Source organism: Tympanuchus pallidicinctus, unplaced genomic scaffold, assembly GCF_026119805.1.
Source record: "Tympanuchus pallidicinctus isolate F22 unplaced genomic scaffold, pur_lepc_1.0 scaffold16, whole genome shotgun sequence".
Lineage (NCBI taxonomy): Eukaryota > Metazoa > Chordata > Aves > Galliformes > Phasianidae > Tympanuchus > Tympanuchus pallidicinctus.
The window spans coordinates 3,310,023-3,333,171 of NW_026294679.1; the positions used below are offsets into that span (position 1 = coordinate 3,310,023).

At 49.7% G+C, this 23,149-nt stretch overlaps 2 protein-coding genes across 3 annotated transcripts in view; both read left to right on the top strand.

Moving 5' to 3' along the window:
- Nucleotides 1–740: 740 nt before the first annotated feature.
- Nucleotides 741–6,624, top strand: EEF1AKMT2 (EEF1A lysine methyltransferase 2). The gene is made up of 6 exons (XM_052676882.1): nucleotides 741–852; nucleotides 1,058–1,123; nucleotides 1,916–2,030; nucleotides 4,065–4,172; nucleotides 5,000–5,216; nucleotides 5,973–6,624. The coding sequence occupies exons 1-6, from the start codon at nucleotides 770–772 to the stop codon at nucleotides 6,068–6,070; spliced, it is 687 nt and encodes a 228-aa protein (XP_052532842.1). The 5' UTR covers nucleotides 741–769; the 3' UTR covers nucleotides 6,071–6,624.
- Nucleotides 6,625–11,475: 4,851 nt separating this feature from the next.
- The window catches only part of FAM53B (family with sequence similarity 53 member B), a 38,902-nt gene continuing 27,228 nt past the window's right edge, over nucleotides 11,476–23,149 (top strand). The window contains exons 1-2 of one of the 2 annotated variants that reach the window (XM_052676861.1): nucleotides 11,476–11,614; nucleotides 18,842–18,994. The gene's annotated coding sequence lies outside the window, so the exon portion shown is untranslated. The remainder of the gene's footprint in view (nucleotides 11,615–18,841; nucleotides 18,995–23,149) is intronic. The other variant, XM_052676862.1, reaches the window with a different exon arrangement.

The following is a 23,149-nucleotide window of genomic DNA, read 5'->3' on the forward strand; positions in this document are numbered from 1 at the left end:
AGCGCCGGGCCGTGTCTGTGAGCACCACAGCTACCAGGATGGCGACTCCAGCATCTGCAGCTGCCTGGCCGTCCCTTACCACGATGGTGATTCTTCCTGAGGTCTGAGCCTTGCCTGGGTCAGCATAAAAGCAGTGCGATTATGATGGTTTATGAGGTGTGGTCACAGATGAAATGGATTCTCATTTCCCATCTGGGACCAGGTTGGATAGGACCCTGGGCAACCTGGTCTAGTATTAGGTATGGAGTTTGGTGGCTGTGCCTGTTGCAGGGAATTGGAGCTTTGTGATCCTTGGGGTCACAAATGATTCTATGGCTCTGTGATAGTTGCGTATAAGTCAGATTCTCTAGTCAAGAGACGTCAAAACAATAGCACAAATCTTTTTTTAATAACGATTGCCTGGACTTTGGGCAGCTCTCACGAATTAAATGATAAGAATCTGTCCCCTTGGAGCTGAACTGCTCCTTACAAGCACACTATCCATTGCTTTCAGTGAAACAGTTTGGTATGATGATAAATTGTGAGCCAGAAGAAGAACGAAATGTTGGCTTTGAAAGTGCTTAGGCAAAGGATACTACAGTGGGGCAGATCTGAGCAGCACCCTGTTGTAACCCCCTGAATTTCAGCGCTAGAAAGCAAGCGCTTTCGTCCAAAGAAAGCCCGGCTCCAGGGGCCGGCTTTGTGGAGAAGCCCGGCAGCATTGAGCGCCGGTCCTCCACACCGCAAGGGCGGCGCGCTCTCCTCCCGCGCCCTGCGCCAGCCGCACTCTATGGTAGCGCTGCGCTTCCGGGCGGGCATGGCGGGCGGCGGGGAGGAGCCCTTCGCGCCCTCGGCGCTGGGCACCAGGCCTCAGTGAGTGGCGCGCTGTGGGCAGGACCGGCAGCGAGAGCATCACCCGGCCTGCGGGAGTGCCTGGCCTCCTCACAGCCGTTTGGTTTCGGTTGTGAAGTGGGCTCTAGGTGGTCCCGTGACATAGATGCGGGCTCGCTCTCCTTTTTCCCCCTCTTTGAAGTCGTTCGCAGTGCTAATTGCCGTATTTTCTTCTCCCTCCCCGTAGCTGGGATGCTGCGTATGAGAGAGAGCTGCAAGCTTTTCAGGAGACGGGAGACGCTGGGGAAATTTGGTAATTAAACCATCCCTACCTGAACATGCCTGTTTGTTTCTCAAGGGGATGCTGCCAAAATGCGTCCTCTGGGTTGGTGAATAGCTCTGGGTGTTGGCAGTGTGAAGGGGATGTCAGTCTTGGAGTCACCCGTTCCTCTTCTGACCGGCTTTGCAATGTAAATTGATAAGTTGCGCTTACACAACTGTCCTGGCAGAGACAGCGAGCTGGTAGGTATGGTCTGTTGTACTCAGAAGTTCTCGTATCACTGAGCTCTGATGTAAGTAGGGCAGTTGCCAGTGCTGACTTCTCATACAACATAGGAGGGCTTTGCCTTCCAGAGGTGATGTTTCAGTTACAGCGCTTGAAAGGAGCTTATCAGGAGGACTGACTTGTACATAGTCTGACAGAGCAATGGGGAATGGCTGGAAGCTGAATGAGGGGAGATTTATATGAGAAATTAAGAAGAAATCATTCACTCAGAGAGCAGTGAGGCCCTGGCACTGCTCCCTGAGCTGTGGGTGTCCCATCCCTGGAGGTGCCCATGTCTGTGGATGGGCCCTGGGCAGCCTGAGCTGTCAGGGGCACCCAGGCCACAACAGGGAATTGCAGTTCTGTAACCTTTAAGGTCTCTTCCATTCTGTGGTTTGATTCATTTAAACTTTAGCAGATGTAGAGTATGAGCTATGTCAGTTGTTAGGCAAGTGCTTCAATAAGAAGGGCTCTGCAGAAACTGGGGAGCAAGGGAATGCATTTGCTGTGCTGATTGTGTGTCTTTGCCAGCTTGATTACCTGAGCCCTTGTTCCTAATAGGTTTGGAGAAGAAAGCATGGTTCGCATAATCAGATGGCTGGAGAAACAAAAGGTGCCCCTTGACAGCTCTGTGCTTGACATTGGAACTGGGAATGGTGTTTTACTGATTGAATTGGTTAGTATATTCTGCCTTTGTAACAGAATCGGTGCTCAGAACTCGGTTCTCAGTTCTCCTTGTCCGTCCTCAGTTCTGACAGCAATACTTTATTTTGATGCAAAAAATGATCAAAACCAAGTGGTTCACGTAAATGCTTTGAAAAGTTGGTAGTGCCTCAAGAAGCATCCATTTCTGCCAGGGTGGAAACCCCTCAGCAGACAGGTTTTGAAGTGTTACAGTGATGTTAAAGAGTGATGCAAGGTGATTTGCAGCTGCAGTAATCCTTTTGTGGTTTTGACTGAATCCTTTGCTGTAGTATTACTGCAGAACTGGTGAAGAAGGAAGCTTTGTTGCTGTAGTAGTTCCTATTTCCAACACTCTCCATTGGTTCCTTTAGTTACAACAGAAATTAAATGGAAGTCAAGGTTGGGCTTATAGTGCACAATTGTTTTAAAAAACATGGGCTTTGATTTTTAGAAGAGTTTAAGGCCTGTGTGGGGACTGACTGCCACATTGCAGTGGCAATTTAAAAACTATTAAACTGCTGTAAGAGCAGGTGAAGGGTATTCACCAGCCAAGTGAGGGTGTCTGCTGCTAATGGAACCAGCTCTGTCAAGGAGAAGCAGGAGGCTGCTTGTGAGTACCACCTTCAGGGCCCTCATCTGACTCCAGAGTCAGGTTTGAGTGAACGATCCCTTCCTGTCCGTATGGAGTCAGGCCATACAGGTTTAGCAGCATTTAATGTTGTTTATCCTTAAACTTTCCTTCTCTGCCCCCAGAGACTATAGGAGTGAATGGAAACTCCCTGAAGTGACTCAAGCTCTTCGTTTCCAAACAGAGGAGCTGTTGTGGAAACTACGCTTCCACCCCCAGGCCTTCAGCACAGGCATCTCAGGAAGCTTGGTTTGCTCTTGGAGCTCTGGGGAGGAACGTGGGCAGAAGCCTAAGCAATATGCTGTTCTTCATCAAATGCAAACAACACAGCCTTTGTGTCTAGCTGAAATGAGTCCTCGATTAAGAACAGCTGGCCAGCACTGCGCTCACACAGACTGAGGGGCTGCTAGGAGGAGGAAGGACTCTTTGTTGTTGAGGTATTGGCCTTTGGAATAAGTAGACAGGTAGCAGATTGCTGAATGCTAGTTGAGGTCCTTGGTATTCATAAAACAACCACCTCCACCATTCTGCCTGCAGCTGCCTGTAAGGCTGTAGCTCTTCATAGCTCCTCCTGCTAAGTTTGGAGCCGGCCAGATCTGCTCCTACCTGGGAATGCAAATGTGTTCCCACCCTGCTCCCAGGTGCCCAGCTCCAGCTGATGAGAGGCGTGTGAGCCCATCTGCTTTGCAGCAGGGCTGCTGGGCTGTCGTTGCCTGAGCTGGATGAACTGGGTTGTCGTTATCTAGTTCAAAGTCAGCAGAAAGTCTGTGTGCTCTTCTATGTGGTTCGTAACCTGCCTGATAATCAGTGATACAAAGACCTCACTGCATGCAAATAGTTGCATTGAGATAGACATTAGCATGAAAAATCAGAAAAATAGAAGTTTTACCACGGCTTTCTGTATTAATAAAATATATTACATATATTTGGTGTTAGAATTTAGGCTGTAAGCTGAATAATTGCTCGGTTTCATGTGTGTTAAAGAGGTTTTCTTACTTTGAAGCATCTGGCATTGGCACGTTCTCATCCCAGAAAATTCCTGGTTTGGAGGTTACTTTTGGTACTGACAAGGGCTTATTTCCCTCCAGAGTTTTGGACAGTTCTGCTCAGTTCCCCACCTGTTGGCATCAACCAGCTTTCAGTCAGCAGTTGTTCTGATGAGGTAGCAGGCAGATGGGGTTGCTGCAGTCCATTCACTTGGCTGTTCAGCTCTGGTGCTGATAACAGAAATGAAAATGAGAAATAAAAGCAGAAATAAAGGTCCTGGGTTGTTTTGGTTTGTTTTTTATTTTTTTTTCTTATTGTTAAAGGGGGGAGGATGAATTATAGGGCACTGGAATGGACCTGGTGAACAAAAAATGTGCTAGCACACTGATTAAGATTCTCTGCTCTGTCTAGGCAAAAAATGGCTTCACTAACCTCACTGGGATTGATTACTCAGCTTCTGCAATACAACTTTCAGAAAAAGTAAGGGAGAAAGAAGGGGTGTCTAACATTAAATTACTGGTAAGTGTTGAGAGAATCTTCATTAAGGAAACTGAAAGCAGCTGACCCCAAGGTTAAGTGACCTACTTGATATTCAGGTGCACTCACTGCAATGTATTAATGATGTATTTTGAAATTCATTTGTATTTTATACCTCATCAGAGAATTCTAACCAAATAAATCTGTGTTCACAGGAAGACTTGTGGTTATCTTCTTGTTTGTAGCAGTCAAAAGCTGTCCGAAGAGCAGATAGCCATTTGACAAGCTCTGTATTTAAGCTGATATGCTTTGAATGTTAGCTTTAAGAAAGAGGACTAAATCCTTATGGGAAGGAATCCCTGCCAGTAGCTGTGCAGCAGGGAGTTTGGGAGACCTTGCTTGAGCAGGGGGGACCAGTTGACCTCCAGAGATCCCTTCCAGCCACAGCCATTCAGTCACCAGTGTTTCTCTGCTGTGCTTTTCCCCACCAGCTCTGTATCCCTGTGATGTCTCTGCTCTTGTATCTCACTTGTGATCTCTGTAACAGGCACCATCTTCTGTGTTAGTACAGGGCCCAGCACACGGTGCCTGGAAAACCAGAGGTCAGAGTGCAAATAATGATTGGAAGAATGAACTCCTGAATGTGTTAGCTTGAGCTTTAGATGAATACTTGTGTCTGTGGGCTTTATAGCAAATAGATTATTATGTTATGGGTAGACAACAAAGAAGCTGATGTGGCATTGTAACTTTGGCTCACCCTTTCTTATTGCCAAGTTGGAGGCTTTTGGTATTAAAGCATTGGTTTGCATTAAAGATTCAGGAGCTCCTGAGCAGAAGATTGTTTTCACAGTTGTAGATTTCTGGTTTAGGTAGAAGACTTCCTGGCTCCATCAGCTGAGCTGTTGGGATTTCAGATCTGTATTGACAAGGGGACTTTTGATGCCGTGAGCCTTAATCCTGACAATGCAGTTGGAAAGAGGAAGCAGTACGTGAGATCTCTCTGCACTGTATTGAAGCCAGAGGGCTTTTTCCTCATCACATCTTGCAACTGGACCAAGGAGGAGCTGCTGAATGAGTTCAGAGAAGGTGAGCAGTTGAACAGAACCATTTGCCAACCTGTGGTTGAGCAAAAGTGCAGTGGGTAGATTTTAGTGTCAGCGTTAACGTGACACAGATCAGGATAAGACAAAGTAGTAAAAGGATCAGTAAATTCCTCAGCCTGTTCTCACTGTTTTCCTCAAGAATTACTGCTGCTACATTTGCCAGCGCCAATGTTTCAAGGGGGCTCAGGTTTTGTTATACTTTAGAGAACAAGGATCTCAGTCTAGCTACTCTGGGAAGGAGGGAATTCTATACCCCTCTGGGTGGGTTTTTTTTCTATTCTGGCCTTTTGTTAGCAGATCTGGTTCACCCATACAACTGCTCTAAAAATTGCCTGTGCTTAGGGCAGCTGGCAAGACCATTTTTGTTCCCTCCTCTGTGATCTTCTGATGCTCTCTGTAGGTGTTTTTGTCTTGTTTTTATTTTTCTTTATGTGATGGTTAGCTCCTGAATCTTATGCCTGAAGCTTGAAACTCCAAGAGTGTGGATCTAAAACAACCATCCCTTCTGGGGAACTAAAATCGCTGCCATTAATTTCAGCCATCTGAGCTTTTTATTACCTATGGAATGGTTTCAGCTGTATGAAGCAGCAGTGCAGTGTAACAATGCAGTCCTATGGAATTACAAAGTAACTGACTTGCAAGTTGTCCAGACAAATAAAGAATGGTTTGCAAAGGGTTATCCAAGAGCAGAATAGAATGACTTCCTTCTAATAAAAGCATTTTAATTTCTGTCTGGCAGGATTTGAAATTGTGGAGGAGCTGCCAACACCCAAGTTCTGCTTTGGAGGAAGAATTGGAAACAGCGTAACAGCACTGGTTTTCCAAAGAAAAAAGTGAGACCATCCATCTTGGACAAATTAGATTAGCTGAGAAAAGTCTGAACTTTAAAGTAAGCCTGACAGCAAACCTCAGACACGTGTGTAAATAAATGTTATTTGAGTACACAGTTAAATGCTATGTATGGAACTCTAAGGGACTATAAAACATTGCCCTAGAAACACAAGAGCTTTGCATAACTTGCCTGTAAATTTTGTCCTTGCTACAACCTCACTTGTTTCAGGGAGGCTGCAAGTTTGAGAGAGACAAGTCATTTTAAATATTGACTGAGATAGCTGAGTGATGTCTGCATTTGGAATGTAAAGATTATCTGGTATTCAATTTCTGGATTGGTAATCAGTGACCAACAGAAGCAGAGGTGTTCTACAAAGGAAATCTCATTTCTGTGCTGTGGTGTAACTGGAGAGAAGCTTTTGAGATGTAGTTGGTGGACCCTTCATTTTTGCAGGAGGTAATTCTCATTACTTGTGAGAATGTAGGCTTGCATCATTACTTACTTCCACTGATCCCATAATTATATAAAGGTGTGATATTATAATCTCACTAGCATGTGACATATGCCTCTTTCATGACTAATTTGCTATATAATGTCCTGAGCTCCAACAAAGACCATGTGTTTTCCAGTGATTTTCTCAGGATAAATGTTAATTGCATAATGAAGAGGAGTTTACCTGTAAATTCCCTGTGAGGTAAGTGGGATTTAGGGCAAGTTTGAGGCAGAGTTCCTGAGCCTGTCAGCTTCTCAGGACTACACTGAAATTCTCCAGTAAAATGCTCAAAAAAATGAAGAGAGTGAAGCCTGCAGATGGGTGGTGCTATGGGAAGGAGGGACAAGGAACAGGAAAAAGCAGGGTGGCACCCACAGCTGAAATGGTTTTGATTCCTAAATTGGTAGTGGCCTCTCTTCAGTCTCAAACAAGCACACAAGCAATCACTTGGGTCTCATGATTTCTGCATCTCATCTGTAGCTGGCAGTTCATAAGCCTGTGCACTTTGAACTGTCACTGGAGAGTAGAAGAATGCTTGTAAAACATGTTGAGGAGGGCGTTTTTAAGGCAGTAATAATCAAAGGCCTGCTGTTTGAAATCTGCTGTTAGAAACCTGACCCTTATGAATAATGGAGTCTAGGCAGCAGCTGGAATAGTGACTTGAATAATGTTTTTTTCTTTACTGACTGGTAAGATTTGGCAGTGACACGTCAGAGAATGGCCTTGATTTTCAGCAGTTCACCTTGCCAGATGATTTTTCATGAAGGTAGAATCTCAAGATGTCTGTGCTGCTCTGTGAGAAACCTCTTAAAAGAGGCAGGGAAATAAACAGTGAGTTAGGAGCAGTGAGGCTTTGCTTGTGGTTTGGAGAGCTTTATGGTAGTTCATAAAGGTGGATGTCTGGGTGAATACACAGTTGTGTGACTTTTGGTGTCAGCTGCAAAGCTAAACTACAGGGGAGTAAATACAGCATTTGAAATGCATTCTGCTCCTATTGTGTTTCTCTCTGGGGATTTTGCTTGTGATTTCTCAGTCAAATGTGAGATTTGTAGATAGTGAAACTAATACCATCCCTGGATCTCAGCAAGCTTTTTCTGTAGTCCCGAGTTTAGGTTGGATGGTGCTGCAGGGCCAGCATACCTTTATGGAGCTGTGAATAGCTTTGTGTCAAAGGTAGGCAGGACAGAGAGGGATTATGTTCCTTTGTTGACCTACAGCATGCCAAAGGCTGACATTCCCTGAGTGCTGGTGGGCTTTGCACCTGGCTTCATGAGCCAGATTCCAAGCTCAATGAGATGCCTGGAAAGACTGGAAAGGAAAGGGCGGCTTCAACCACAGCCCTCCAGAGGGATCCACTGCTTGGAAATGAAGTCTCTCCCATTCTCCTTAAGCAATGAAACCTCAAGACTAGGACAGATCTCATCTTCTAAGCCAGGTGTTTTCAGTATGTGCAGCTCTGGTGATGCTTGAACTGCTAGGAGCTGGTTGTTGTGGCTGGGCTGCGCAGGTCCTGCTGGCCATTGCTGACCTTCCCTTCCAGGAAGATGGCTTTTAGGATAGTAGCCCACAACCAGCTGCTTTTTTGTACAGCTCTGACCCCCAGTATCTGGCTCCTGGTATCTGCCATCGCCGAGCAAATCATAGAATCATGATAAACCTTAAAGCCATTTTTAATAATAGAGAAGAATCACAGAATGGCCTGGATTGAAAAGGCCCACAGTGCTCCTCCAGCTCCAACCCCTGCTGTGTGCAGGTCACCAACCAGCACCCCAGGCTGCCCAGAGCCACATCCAGCCTGGCCTTGAATGCCTGCAGGGATGGGGCATCCACAGCCTCCTTGGGCAACCTGTGCCAGTGCCTCACCACCCTCTGGGGGAAAATGGCCTTCTGTGGTTCATTTTGGAAGTATTTACTGGGAGATCCATTGTGTTGGTTGTGGCTCTTGTGCTGCTGAGTGGGCTGGGAGCATTTTACCTGTGGGAGAGCAGGCCTTGGATTTTTATGGGTTGTGTAAAGGAAGTGAACTGTCAGGATGAAATGTCTGAAAGAGGAGACCAAGTGAAATTAAGGAAATAAGTATTGATTCAAGAAGGCCTATCTTTACAGGTGGAATTCAGTTTAAGCATAAAGTAAATAGGCTCTCAAGACAAAAAAACCTTTGCGTTTTCAGCATCACAGTACTTTCTTGAAGTAAAAACTACTCTAATCATGTTGCCATAAATTAAAAAGTGGGAAGTGCCAGACGTGAGAACTGTAACACAAATGAATGAACACAGAAGATTCAGAAGAAGGAATAATGTTGCCTTGCTCCTTGACTTCCTTCTTGGTGACCAAGCTGTTATTTGTATGCAAGTATTTTCGTTTAGTGGTCATTGCTCCCTAAGGAGCAGAGCCAACGGCAGTGCAGTCTGTCGAGTGTTTTTTAAAGTTAATTTTTGGAAGGCTAAGAAGATACAGCATTAATATTCTGGTATTAAATGTAATTTTGTGGTCTAAAAGGAAGAATTTATGGGAGCTATGATTTTTTTTTTTTTAAGGTATGCTGGATTGTTCTGTTAGTGGAACACTAACAGAATTATGGCAGCTGCTGTACCAGAGAGGGCAGTAATGATGAAATGACAGTCTATCTGTTCCATCCAGAGACTATTCAAGTCTTTATAGAGAGCACTGGGTAGAAATAACTGCAGCATACCGGGGTCATACCTACATACAGACACAGGCTCTCCCCCCCCTCCATTTCAAACTCAGTGTTGTAGCCCAATTTCTGACCACCAGGAACGGCCTGCTGTCCCACTTGTGCTGTGGGATTTGGGGTGTTGGACACCTGTGGGTCTCGGGGGAGCAAACACAGTGTGCAGACTGCGCTGTGTTTCAGAGGTTGACCTTAGGACACCAGTGTGGCTCAAAGGCCTGAGTGGGGAAAGGAGGCAGTGACTCCTCTCACTTGCAGCAGCGTGGCCTCGCTGTCCAGGTGCGTGGGGTCTGTGATACCCATGAGGCTGAGAAGTGGGGCTGACGTTCATCCTGGCAGCATCTCTTTTCATGAGGATGAGTCCTTGACTAGCTTTTCTGCTGCATTAAGCACAATGTGCTTTTCTTCGTTGCTGACACTGGCTGCTGTGTATTCCCATGTTCCAGGAATGCACTGGCAGCATTGTAGCCATTGTAAGGAAAATCCATGTACATGCACTCTGCTATGTCCGTGCTGCTGGGTTCCAGGGTGCCTGGTAAAAGCTGCCAACATTTGTGTTATTTCATACCAGAGGAAAACTGTGATCGTGGTATTTAGCAACATACAGCAAAATTCTCAGTGCTTTGGCACTCAGCTGGCTTTCTGAATCTTGGCACACTGAAAGGTAAAGAACGTGCCTCAGGAACTGTTTCATTTGTACGGACCTGGTAAGCATTTTAACATATGGATCATCTCCTGTAAAACACACGAGGAAAACGCACAAGATAAACAGACCAGAGCTTTGCACTGCCACAGGGAGACCCACCTGCCTTTGTGCTTCCGTGGTGCGTTGCCTCTGCCTGGGCTGTGTGATGCTTCCCTTCCTTCAGAGGGGTTGGCTCTGCTCTGCCCCGTGGCTGGAAGGTCCTTGGGTGCGACCTAAACCTGCAGGGCAGGGGAGCAGCCTTTGGATAGCTGGGGCTTTCAGTGGAAAAGGGATGAACCGTTACAGCCTGGAGATGGAGGAGGGAAAGGAACACTGGTGTGTTTTATTTGATACAGGGGGAAAGCCAAGCCGTGGCTTAATTTCCATTTGTTAGGTAACAGTATAGCTTGAAATGAGCGGATTTCTAGGTTACTGGAAAGTAAACAGGACGCTTGATGTAGCCATATGAATTCCAGATAATGGCAAGTGCATATGCTTGTGCTGGAAAGCAGGGCTAACAAACAATACGAGAGAACACAAACAAGCCTCAGTGCAGCCGCTTGAACGGCCAAGTGCTCACAGACAGACAGTGTCACAGAGCGAGCAGAGATGGGGACAATCTACACTTGCTTCTTGTAGCCGGTGTAGGGTACCTGCTCACCTTGTTCAGGTACACCGAGCTAGAATGTGTTACAGAGAGATGGAAAATAGATTCCTGCATTGAGGACACTGTGCACACTGCTGACAGCCCTCTGGGAGCACAGAGGACGAGAGGTGAGCGATGCCGTGCCTGGACTGAGCTGTGGATGCAGACAGAAAGCAGCCTTCTGCCCGGCTCTTGGAGCCCAGCCCTGTGCTGCAAGGGCTGCCACGGGGATGGATTCAATTATGCTGCAAGCTTGATTGCTAAATGTTCAGCTGGGAAACCATACAAACTATTCAGACTTGATTCCTAAAGTTCTGCAAAAGGAGCTTGCGAGTGTTTAATTTTCATTGTTACTGAATATATACGGTCATTAAAGCACGTCGTTTAAGTGGGATGGAGGAGCTTGTAGTAGAATGGCTGTGATTGGAAGGGACCTCAAAGACCATTCGGTTCCAACTCTTATAACGTTACCAGCCGATAAATCAACCGCTGGATCGGGCTGCCCAGGGCACCTCCAGGGCCGCGGCTCTCTGGGCTGCAGGAAGGGAGGCGGCAGGCGGCGGTGTGAGCGGGCTCTTCCCCCGGGTGCCGGCAGGAGGCGCTCTCGGCCGCCCGATGGAGCCGCCGGCTCCGTGCACGCGTCCCGAGCGCCCCGCGCAGTGCCCGTGCCCGCGGGGTTCGGGGTGGCGGCGGGGCGGCGCTCCTTTCCGGGCGCTCCGCGGGCGACGGCGGGGAAGCGGAGCCCGGGCGCGGGGGTCGGCGGTGCCGTCCCGGGGGCGGCTGCGGGGCAGCGCCGGGGGGCGGCGGGCGCGGAGCTCCGCAGGTGCGGGCCGGGCCCTGCCTCCGCGCCGGCCCCGCTCAGGAAGTGACAAGCGCATTTCCTCCCTCCTCCTCCTCCTCCTCTTCTCCTCCTCCTCCGCCCTCCCCGCCCGCAGCACGGCGGCGGCGGCGGCAGGAGGGAGGGAGGAAGCGCGGCTCGGAGCGGTGCCCACAGCCGGCCCCGGCCGGGCCGCGCCGCCGCTCCGCCACCACGGTAAGAGCCGGGACCGCGTCGGGCGGGGCTGAGCCGCGCTGTCAACCCGGGGGGGAGCCGCGACGCCGTCCCGGGGGTGGCGGACAAAGGGCGGCGGTGGCGGCGGGGAGCGGCCCCGGGGCGGGGGGTGTGCGGGAGCTCAGCCCGTGGGGGGGAGGGGGGCGGCTCGTTGTCGCAAGTTTCGCGTCCCCCGAGCCAGCAGCGTTCGCCACCGCCGCGGCTCCCGGACACGTGCTGCGCTCCGTGCGGCCCGGGGCGATGCTCGGCGCGGTGTCAGCGCGGGGGGTGCCGCCCCCCGGTCCCGCCGCCGGGCTGAATGCGGGGTGCCGGGCCTCGGGGTGGGAGCCGTGCGTGCACCGCCGGCGCTTGGCAGCGCGGCCACCCCCGAGGAAATGCGCCGAGTCCAAACTGAGCGTAATTGGTTATGAAACAGACGGACCGAGCTGCGGTTCGTAACCGCCAGCAGATGAGCCCGCTTTCCTTATCCATCCCCGAAGCGCCTTCGGACAGGTTGAAACTACCTGCGGGCTGCCCGGGTAACCTCGAGCCGGGAGCGTCCCAACATCCCGACCCCCGGCACCGCCGGCAGCGACGCGCTGAGCCCCGGCACCGCTCCGCCGCACCGAACCCCGTCTGAGTCGGGCTGGGGAAGTCACGTCCGGGCTGCGTTCCCTCCGCAGTGGATGCAGAGCGGGGAGGGTCGGGTCGGAGCAACGAGCTGCAGCGGGGGCTCAGCCTGCCCCGTCCGAAGCGTTGCTTTGCACGTAAACCCGGGGCGAATCCATGAAGAGCATCTGTGGGTGAGATCGGGGCTGTACGCGGCACTCGTGCAGACTGTGGCACGGATCCAGCCCTGACTGAGGCTGATTTTCAAGTGTGGATACGTGGGCAAGTAACTGTGTGTGTGTAAATGTGCAGATAGGTAATCGTAGTGATGGGATTCATGTTCCTCCTCGTTTTTCTTTCTAGTAGTATTGGGTTTGGCTTTTTTTTTTCCTTGCTCGTTGATGTGATTTCTTCTTTCCTTGCAAAATCTCAGCTGAAGGAGGGGACATCCCAGGCTGAGAAGTGCAGGGTTGGTGTGTTCCTTCTCCCCACCCCCCCCAAATTGCAGGGCTGGCAGGAGCTGGAGGCGCTCCTAATGAGTGCTAATTGGCAGCAGAGCAGGGATGCTTGAAGCCTTGGGAAAGCCCGGCCCACCAGAGGAGGGGGTTTTCCACCACGATGGTCTAGGAGCTCCTTTGGTGGGGTCTGACAGCCCATGGAACCCTCCTCAGCACCCAGCCGTGCAGGCAGGAGGGAAGCCCTGCCCAATCTCCCCACATTCAGGTGAATTTCAGCTTAGGCAGTAAGTGGTGATTGCAAACTGTGCTTATTAGCAGGGGTACGAAGTGACCTGTGCATTACAAGTACTGCAGGTGGAGAGATGCTATCAGGTGTTGCAAGGTGACACCTAATCCCCTCCTCTGGTGCCATTTTTCACCCTTTTCTCCATCCCCTGATGCTATCCGTGTTCCCAAACCCATGGTGCTCTGCTGCTGGTGATGGGGTGCAGCCCTGTGCCTGCACTGCCTTACTGGGGTTTGTGCTGCTTGACCCCAGAGCTCTGGCTCTGTGCTCTGTGTGCTGTGTTTATGAGAAGGGACTTTGCTTTTCCAAGGTCACTCTCCAAGCCTGCAGTCTGCTGGTGCCTGGCCGTTTGCTCAGCCAGTAGTGCAGAATGTGGCTCTGGGGCAGTGACCAGAGGTCCCCAGGCTGTTTTGTTTCTCCACATCTGATGGGTTGGCTGCCTTTGGAGAGACCCGCTTCCCCAGCCAAGGCTTGTTCTGCTGGTGCAGGCTCTGATAACACAGGCTGGGAACACATAAACCTTCCCTTTTCAACCTGTATTGAAAACTGAAGAGTGGTGGCATGTATTAATTGAATTGGAATTGCTCTTCGCTTTGGGGAGCTGATCCATGACTTGTGGAGCTTCTAATATTTGATAGGCTGGATTCACGTGGTGCCATATAGAATCGTTAAGGTTGGAAAAGCCTTCAGAGATCCCCAAGCCCAACCCATGCCACCATGCCCACAACCCACATCACTCAGTGCCACGTGCCCACAGTTCTGGAGCACCTCCACGAATGGATATGCAAAATGAGTAAGATTTGGTGTGTTGGGATTGAAACTTGGTGAAGGAAGGCACTGAATGGCACTGAACTTCTATGAGAGCCCCCAGACTTGTGCAGGTCCCTGGGCAGCAGTTGTTCTGGTACCTGTGCCTGTTTGATTCCGTAACTGAATGTTAGTTTAAGAAATGGATGAGTGAGTGCAAAAAATGTGTTCTGGGAGACGGTTTGGGTTGAGGTTTCCACACCTCCAACTCCGTGAGATACTAAAAGGAATAACCTCATGGGAGACTTGATCGTGGGTTTTGCTTTTGGAGGATTAAATGTAGCAGCATCAGTGCCATTGCTCCTCTGTAGCCTGTGAGGCATTCCCTGGGCTGCATCATTCCCTGGGCTGCATCATTCCCTGGGCTGCATCATTCCCTGGGCTCATGGGATTTTGTGTTTAGCAGCCAAAGCTCAGGGCTTGGCCTTGCAGTAGGAGTGGGACCAGAGGGTTTGGCTCTGTGGCTGTTGCTCCTGCATCCCTCCAGCTTCCAGGGTGTGTAACATGTGCAAACTGACAAACTGTGCTCCGGCAGCTGGAAAACCTGCTGTGAGCCAGCTCCAGAATGGAGGCAAAAGTCCTGAGTGGGAAGGTGACGTTAGAGGTGGATGTGATGGGGTTGGTGTTTGTCTGCTAACCTTCGTGTCGCTGCAAACAGCCTGGTGGTGTGCTGGGGAGTAGTTGTACACGCCATGAGATCACTTCAGGAATGTGTTCCTGATCCTATTATGGCGTGCTTTTCATGTCCCAGCCATTACAAATGAATATCATGTAATATTTTTGAAAGGATGAGATTTAATTCTATTAAATAGATGCTGAAAGCTATTATCATATGTGGAATATCCATTACAATTATGAAGATACAGAAAGCATTACAAGTATCCACATTTGGCTTTTTTAGCTTCTCTGCTAGTTCAGAGAAAAGATTATCTCTTTATTGGCCCATCAGTTGTGTTATGACTGAAGTTCAGTGCTGCTGCTGGTGCTTCTCAGGGTGAAAGCATCGTGGTTAATGAAGATTTGCAGCTCCCAATGGCTTCATCTGGGCTCCGAGGCACCCAAGCTTCCACTTCCACGTGGGTTGTGCTGTTGGTAGAAAGCTGCCTTTCTCCTGCAGGTCTTACATGAATCGTTGGCTTTGGGAAGGGGTTGGGAAGGGCCGCTTTGTTCCTCCCCACTGTTCCTCCCCACTGTTGGTATGAGTCAAACACTGCAAGCATTGCTGGAAGTCCCCGGCTCTTTGTGGGGCTGCTGACGCCATGGGAGCTGTGGTGTGGCCCCATGGAGGCTGGAGGTGTAAATTATTTGGAGCCAGTGTTTAAGAAAGCTCTATATTTAGTGCCTGCTGCTTAACATCAGCCTGGCTTACTGCTGGCAACAGGCGCAGCCATCGCTCTGCTCTCTCCTGCATACAGCACTAAAATATCCATTGATTGTCCCTTTTCTGCATCATTACTGATGTCCCTCCTGCTGAGAGGGAGACATTTTATTATTCCCATTGTCTAAACCTCCTGTCTCTTGTTTTCTACCTCTCTGCTAACCACTGATTTGTTTCTTTGTGCGCTTCTGCTCCCGCTTCTGTTTCTCCAACTGCCGATGCCAGAAGGAGCATCTTCCCAAAAAAAGGAGAGCAGAGGAAGGGGTGAGGAAGAGGGGTTACCACGGAAAGTTTGAAAGTGTGAAAAAGCATCACCCAAAAGACAGAACTTAGTGTTGAATTGCAGTCCCATGCGTTTGAAGGTGGTGTTGTGATGCTGGGGACTGTGCCACGGTTTCCATCTTCCATGTTAGTCCCTTTGCCCAGGAGCGTAGCAGCGTACATTTCTCCATGAGATGCTCCATTTGTATCAGGCTACCATTGCCTGGCCCAGTGCCTTCCCACCAGCCAGGGAGCCAATATGGGATGCTGTCGGTCCCCAGCATGGCATCTGGGGAGGGGGCTGTGCGGTCCCTGCAGCCTTCGGTCCTTGGGGCACAGGGGCATTGCCTTTACCTCTGATTTATGCCTGCAGGATGGGAGGAAAGGGGATGTGTGGAGAGTGTCCAGCTGCTGGAGACTCTGGGAGGAAAAATGAATGTATATTTTTTCCCTTTGCTGCACATTCACGCTGTCGTCAATGACTTGGCACCTGGTGGGAAGGGAGTTGCACCCGTCCCGTTGGCTGGCGTCGGTGCCAGCTCAAACACCGCCAGTCGTGGCTTTCGTTTCCATTTGCTGCTGGGCCATTTTTCCTATTTGCTCAGAGACAGACAGAGGGATTGGGGTTTCAGTAGTGCCAGCAGTAGTGGGGAGCATCCCACCCCACGCCCCCAGGCTCACAGCATCCCGCCCCATCCAGCAGGACTGTGCAGAGCCGGAGCTGCGCCAGGTTTGGGCTATACGTGTTGCTGACACCTTATGGGAACTGAACGTGTGTTGGAGTAACAGATGGGTATTATTCCAGCTTTGTGAATGTCTCCCTGAGATATTAAAAACACCAGCTCTCATGAATGGTTCCCTGGAAGTGCTGTCGGGAGCATTCAGGTGCTGCTTGGCTTTGATGAAACAAGTAAATGCCACGAGCGGCTGTTTGCTTTGCCTCCTTCCTCCTACAGAAAGGCTCCCTTTGAGGGATGGCAAAGCATCCATCCCCCATTCCCTATCAAAAAATATCACCGTTCTGCCTTTACATTGGTGCTTCTGGGGCTCTGTGATGAGCACTCCACGTCCCACATCAGTGCTGATGCTTTGTGCCCATGGGGATGGCTGACCCCAGGGGAGCCCAGTCCTGCCCACAGAGTTTGTGGGTGCCCCATCCCTTTTGAGGCCAGCTTGGATTGGACCCTGGGCAACCTGATCTAATACCTGATTTAGTGGTTGGCAGCTGTGCCCACAGTGAGGGGTTGAAGTTGGACGATCTTTGAGATCCCTTCCAACCCAAGCCATCCTATGATTCTCCCTTCTGGACACAGCATTCAGAGGCTGCCATGGGATGTGCTCCCCAGATCGGCTCCTTGGCAGCCCGCGCACGTAGGAGCCGTCTTCTGCTAACAGATTGTGGTGTATTTAATGAACCCGAGGAAAAACAAGGAATCCGAAGGCTGCGGGGCGATGCAAGTTTGCTGTTCAGTCTGCCAAATTCATGCTAATTCAGACAACTCACAGATGTTTGGCTCCCTGTGTGTTAAGGAGATTTATGTAAGATGCAGGGCTGGGAAATTCATTCCCAGCGTGCCGGAGAGCCGAGCTGGCAGCGGCTGCACACGGGCAAAGGTTTCCCGTCCATTTCCTTTGTCCACTCCTTGCCACCAACTTTGCACTGCAACATTTCCATTGGTTGCTGGGAGGATGGGTAAAGGTTCATCTTCCAGAGCCAGTGAGCTCTGTGAAGGCTTTTTCCCAACCGAGGAATGATTCCCCTGAGATAGGGATGTTGATCCAGTGGGGACCACAGTGAGGTGTGACCACAGCAGTGGCGTTGCTGGCCCTGTGGTTCTTTCTGCTTTATGGGTTGGCCACAGGTGATGCACACTGTAGGCATGGACTGCCAGCTGAAAGCATTCCAAACCCCGAGAATATTGTCTGCCTAATTGAATTTTTTGGAATATCCTGAGCGATCGTTTTTCTGCTGGAGGCTCTGCAGTCTTACAGCTTTTACTGGTAAGAATGGAGCTGGAGGAGAAGATCTCAAAAGTCTGGTTGTTCTTCCTCCATCATTGCGTGTACATCCAGTATCCCTGCTTTAAATCCAGACACTTCCGTCACCCTGGTTATTCAGGGACCACCAGCCTCAATCAGATCTCCAGCTCAGCCTTGGAAAAGGGAGAAATCTGCCTTGCTAATGGTACCCAAGTCTGACAATGATGCTGGAGTTCCAAGTTTCCCTGCAAGACGCCCAAGCTGTCGCTAGCACTTGGCCATACTGTGGTTCTCTGGTTGCCACCAACGCATTGCTGTTGATGTTGAAACCTGGGGGCTCTGGAGCAAGCAAGGCAGAGCTGGCTGAGAGCCTTGGAGGTTTGTCACCATGGAGCTTTGTCATCTGGCTGTAAGTAGGTGGACGTCGTGCTGCAGAGGTAGGTACTGAGATGGGTTTAAAATGGCCTGAAATCACTGAAAGTGGGTCTGTAAAAATGGCATGGTGAGACCCTGCTTACCATCTCCGACCCAGAGGTTTCAGGTCGGATATGGGAAAACGGTGTGAGAAAGAAACATGAAGTGGTTTATTTGTTTCTATTTACTAAAGCAGAGTTCTCCAAGCAGTAATTAAAAGTAAACCTAGCTCTGCTGCCTTGTTCAGCACCCCTGGTTGTTAAGGTTAACAGCTGAGGCAATTCTCAGTTCAGCAATTCCTCGACTTTCGGGAGCGTGGCCAACACTCACAGTATCTCACCGACCATTGCAAATTCTTGTCATAAATCTCACAATTGGAAAAATACAGACATCGAAAGGTGAGCTGGTTCTTCAGACTGGCAGGCTGGGCTGTGGTGCTGCTTCAGCTGCTCTTCTCCAGAGACCATCGTTGCTCCAGCTCCCTGGGCACGCCTGGAAATATGCTCAGAATGAGAAGCAGACTGCTGATAAGCAATTAGGCAATGGTAGGAAGTTTTTCCTCAAAGAGAACGTGCCATTTTTACAGTCCTTTTTTCTGATGAAAATCATCTTAGAATACAGTCAAAGAACCGTAGGATGGCTTGGGTTGGAAGGGCCCTCAGATATCATCCCATTTCAGCCCTCTGCCTTGGGCAGGGTTGCCAGCCCCTAAATCAGACACAGCTCAGGCTGCTCAGAGTCCCATCCAGCCTGGCCTGGGGCACCTCCAGAGTTGGAGCATCCTTTAAGAGGGTATGTCTGGATGGCCCGTGGCACCATGCAGAATTATTGGTGGTATTTCCTACCACGGTGGCTGGGACCTGGAGATGGCTCCTCTTGCCATTACTTGCTGTCATGCATGAGATCCATGCAGCAGACTGGTCTGTGCGCAGTCATTGTGTGCATCCAGTTACCTCTCTGTGCCAGCAGTCCCCTGTTTTGCACTTCGTGTTTGCTCTTTGCAATGACTAATTTTGCTCTCTTCTCTTCCTTTTCAGTTGCCAGGGAGGAAAAGGCAAAGTCACAGCCAGCGCTGCTTTCTTCAAGCTGAGATGTTGAGACAAAGCACCTCTGACCCTGTCCTGTCCTTTCTCTCCATCCCTTTCCGCCGTTTGTTTGTGAGGGAGTCCTTCCCCTGCCACTCCTATTCCGTAAGAGCAAGGGGGCAATAAAACCAATGTTTCTTTACTGAATTAGATGGTGTGCCATTTTCCTTGATCGCTCATTTTTTGGGGTGAGCACTTGCACTTTGGGCTCTCCCTGACGGATGCTTGGCTTTGGGCTGGAGACACCAGGACTTGGTGTCACCTTATGGCAGGATCCTTCGTGGAGCGCTTGGAGGCAAGGGTTGGATGGAAGGAGGCTTTTTTAATATGCTGAGCAATGTGTTTATGGTTTTGGTCAGCACCTTGGTACGTGTGGAGCTCCTGGTTGGGAGGGTTCACCATGGGCCATGCTGATGGACCAAGCTGTGCATGGCCATGGCCAGGAGTTGGACTGGGTGGTCATTATGGGTCACCTCCAGCTTGGGATATCCTACAGTCCTCAGATTTACCGTGGTGGCTCACAGTCAGGCTTTGTGTTCCTAATGTGGCTCCTCAAGGTGGGCACTGCCATATTGAGCCTCCTGGTTGTGACTTTTCTTTCTTTTTGAGGGGTTGCATTGCAGACAGGGGTATTTATTCACGATTTTTGGAAGTTTTAATCTTGTAAATAAAGTCAGTGTTGACTAATGGTATGGAGCAGTGAGCGCCGTGCAGCCTGGCTGCGAGAGTCCAGTGAGGAAGTGAGCCCTTGCCTGGCTTTGTACAAATATTAACCTGTAGGGACCTCTTCCAAACTTGTAACACAATAAATCAACAGGTTGAAAATGCAACTCTTGGTATTATTTATAGTGTGGTGAGGCAGATGTGGAGCCCTGACATACCTGAACGAAGTGGTGTTCTGCGGACAGGCAGCTCCAGCACACACAGACTGGTTCTTCCTTGGATACCATCCGACGACAGGGCAGCTTTTTTGTGTGCTGTTTAGTGCTTTCATTTTGCTTTTTAAAAACATTGGTTGTCCCATCGAAACTTTTGGGAAGATTTTTGGTTGTCCCCCCCCCCTTTAAGTCATTTGTAGATGTTGGGTGAGCTGTGTTGTGCTGGGCCCAAGTTTTGCTGGGGCTGTGCATGAAGAAATCAGGATCTGGATACCAGGAGGAGAGTGTGCATGGGGATCCTTAGTTTCCCCTTGAACTTGTAATAGGACAAGGGGAAATGGTTTCAAACTAAGGGAGGGGAGGTTCAGATTAGCTATAAGGAAGAAGGATTTTATGATAAGGGTAGTGAAGCTCTGCTCAGGCTGCCCAGAGAGGTGGCAGTGCCCATCCCTGCAGGCACACAAGGTCAAAGGAGACTCTGAGCACCTGATGGAGCTGTGGGTGTCCCTGTGCACTGCAGGGGATGGGACCAGATGGCCTTTAAATGTCCTTTCCAACTCAAATGGTTCTATGGTTGTGGCCATAGCACTGGTGTTGGCATTACTTTTTCAGCCTGTGGATAACAGTTCAATCCTCTGACTCTAGTGTGTTATAATTTGGGCTGAGAAGAGTCTTGCCCTCTTCTTTCTGGCACTGAGGGTGTGGTAATGATAGGAGGCTTTGAGGGTGAGAAACAGAGATTCATGGTTAGAACTCTAAAAACAGAAAGGAAGCAAATTACTGTTGTGACTGTAGTCACAATAGTAGAATAGTAATACAGTGAAATGGTAAAAATGTAGGGGTTTCATTCCTTCCAGCTGGTAGCAAATGTAAGGCCAAAATAGTAATAGCAGCTCTCCGTTCACAGAGCAAGTGGGGACATGGCTGGGGGGTTTTGGGTGTGCAATGCAGTGCCCAGAGAAAAGTGTACGTGGGCAGTGGAGGAATGACGTGTGCAACAAGAACTGTTTGATGGTAATTTGATGGTAGCAATAGCAATTTAACTTTACTTTGCAGAATAAGCCATAGGAAATTCTTGGTCTGCTTTAACATCTCTTCTGTGGCTGAGCTGCTAGTTGAAATCAGTGTAGAAGCACATATGTGTGCTCGTTGGGCAGAGGTCTTTAGGTGAGGTGGTTGGAGATGCTCTTGCTGCAGTCCTGGCTGCAGAAGGAGATTCCAAGGCAACCCGTAAACCCAAGGGGTTCTTGAAAGATTGAGTTTTCAGCCTTTTGGGGGGTTAAAAAGCTCCTGGATTATCTCACAGCATGGCTGTGGCCCAAGTCTAAACTTAACCTTGACTGAAGGATGAAGATAGTTCCTTTATCTGATTGCAAATGAGGAAATACATTCCTTAAAATAATTAATGGTCCCTGAAGAGCATCTTTTTATTAGCATCTGTATGCGTGGAAAGCTCCGGTCCATAAATACCCAGCAGTTTCCTGCTCATGGCATGGCTTTCATGGGAAGACCAGTGTGAATGGGTGCTGCCCTACAGCACCAGCGGGGCGTCGTGGGGCAGGGCATTGCAGTGGGAAGTTTTGGCCGTGGCACAGTGATGTGGTCGTCCCCAGGGGGATGCAGTGGTCAGGGCACTGTCACCCAAATGGGGCAGAGAGCTGCTGCCCGGGCTCAACTCCGTGCCTGGCTGCGCGTAGTGCTCTGCTGCAGCGGTATTAATCATTACCTTAGGGAAAGATAATTATTGGTGGAGAAATTGTAGCCTGTTAATGAGAAAACGTGCTTAACTGCTTCCCGACTGCTGGGACTGCTTGTTTGATCTGGATTTCCACTGGTGAGCGGCTGCTCACCAGCAGTGGCCTCGGTGCCCTCCGAAGCACCACAGATGTGGTGTGGGTGAGCATCCCTGCCCCATGTCCCAAGCAGGGAGCAGTGATGGAGGTGGCTAGAAATGGTGCAGAGTTGGTACGGTGTGACCCAGAGGGCTCGTGGCAGGGGGAGAGGGCTCACTGCTCCCTGCTCTGGGCCCCACGTAGGGCTCATGTAGCAGATGGTGTTTCCTTGAGCAGTATCAGCTCTGTTTTGGCAGATGTAGGCTTGGATGTCCTCAAGGGCAGCCCTGCCCCGTCCGTGGCTCAGCCACGGTCGCTGATAGAGCTGAAATTGCAGGAAGAACATTCCTGATGTCTATTCCTGGTGGCATTCTGCAGTGAAGCCAAGGAAGAGGAGCATGCAGGACTTGGGGTGCTGCGTGGTGCCACGTGCATGTCACTGGGGCACCACAAAGGCTTTGGAGATCCCACTGTGTATCACTGGAGGTTCTGGCAGTGCTCGTGCCATGGGGTGATCGTTGGGCTGCCCGGGGGTTTGTGGTGAAGCTGTAGTAAATTGTACATCATAAGGCATCCAATGGCCCAGAAGAAGCTGGAGTCTGTACCACGTGCCTGTTGGAGCAGTAAATCTTTGAAAAATGTATTGATTCCCGATCCTGGCTTTGCACTCTGGCTGAACTTTGTCCTCACAAGACACAGTAGGTGATTTCTCTACCAGCCAGCTGGCCTCTAAATGAGCTACTCATAACTCCATCCCGACCTCTAATCCAAATAAACATGAAAAAGATTATTTGCAAGCTGGAAAGAGAATCCTTATCAGTTTGTAATGAGGTTTAATACTTAGCAGCGTGTTCTCAAATATTGTCCTTAAGTACTGCAATTTGGTTTTGACTGCGTGTTACAAGATAAGTGTTTCATGCTCTTCGGATCATGCAAATGATGTTTTTGTTTGTTTGGTTAACAGCAAGGCAACAAAATAGTGAAACAGGATTAGAGGGGCGGTTTGGGAAAAACACTGATTTCTATAATCAGATTTGAATTGCAATCTGTCTGCTTTTGCGTGGGGGTGGGTGCATGGGAGGGAATGCCAGGAGGTGAAGTGGGGTTGGGTGAGTGCTTGCAGCCTCCTCGTGCAGCACTAACACAGCATTTACTGCCTCAAACCCCCAAGGAAATAAGTAGAGATCAAGAGGCATGGAGTGAGGCTTTGGATTAGTGGGCAGGGAGCCCTCTCCTTGCTTGCAGGAAGCTCTTTGCCTCGTTTCTTGTCCAAAGGGCTCCTTGTGGTTCTTCCAGGAACCAGGGAGTTACCAGGATGGCATGGGGCAGGAATCAGGGAATTATTGGACTGACATGGGGCATCCAGAGGGTTTCATGGGGGTAATGATGCTGAAATGGCTTTGTCTGCAGGAAATCTGTTCCTGGTTGATCTGCAGGCAAGGGGTTGCCTCTGGGGCCGTGCTTCCAAGCCTCAGGATCTCCATACGGAGATGGGCTGATGGGTTCCCTTTTTCACAAAGCAGAATTAGGAGGGCTGTGCGTTTATCTGC

Bases quoted from the DNA above. Each gene is read 5' to 3' on its own strand.
- EEF1AKMT2 (XM_052676882.1), top strand. From the start codon at position 770: ATGGTAGCGCTGCGCTTCCGGGCGGGCATGGCGGGCGGCGGGGAGGAG. The intron at 853-1,057 runs GTGAGTGGCGCG...CCCTCCCCGTAG, and splicing joins GCGCTGGGCACCAGGCCTCA to CTGGGATGCTGCGTATGAGA. The intron at 4,173-4,999 runs GTAAGTGTTGAG...TTTCTGGTTTAG, and splicing joins TGTCTAACATTAAATTACTG to GTAGAAGACTTCCTGGCTCC.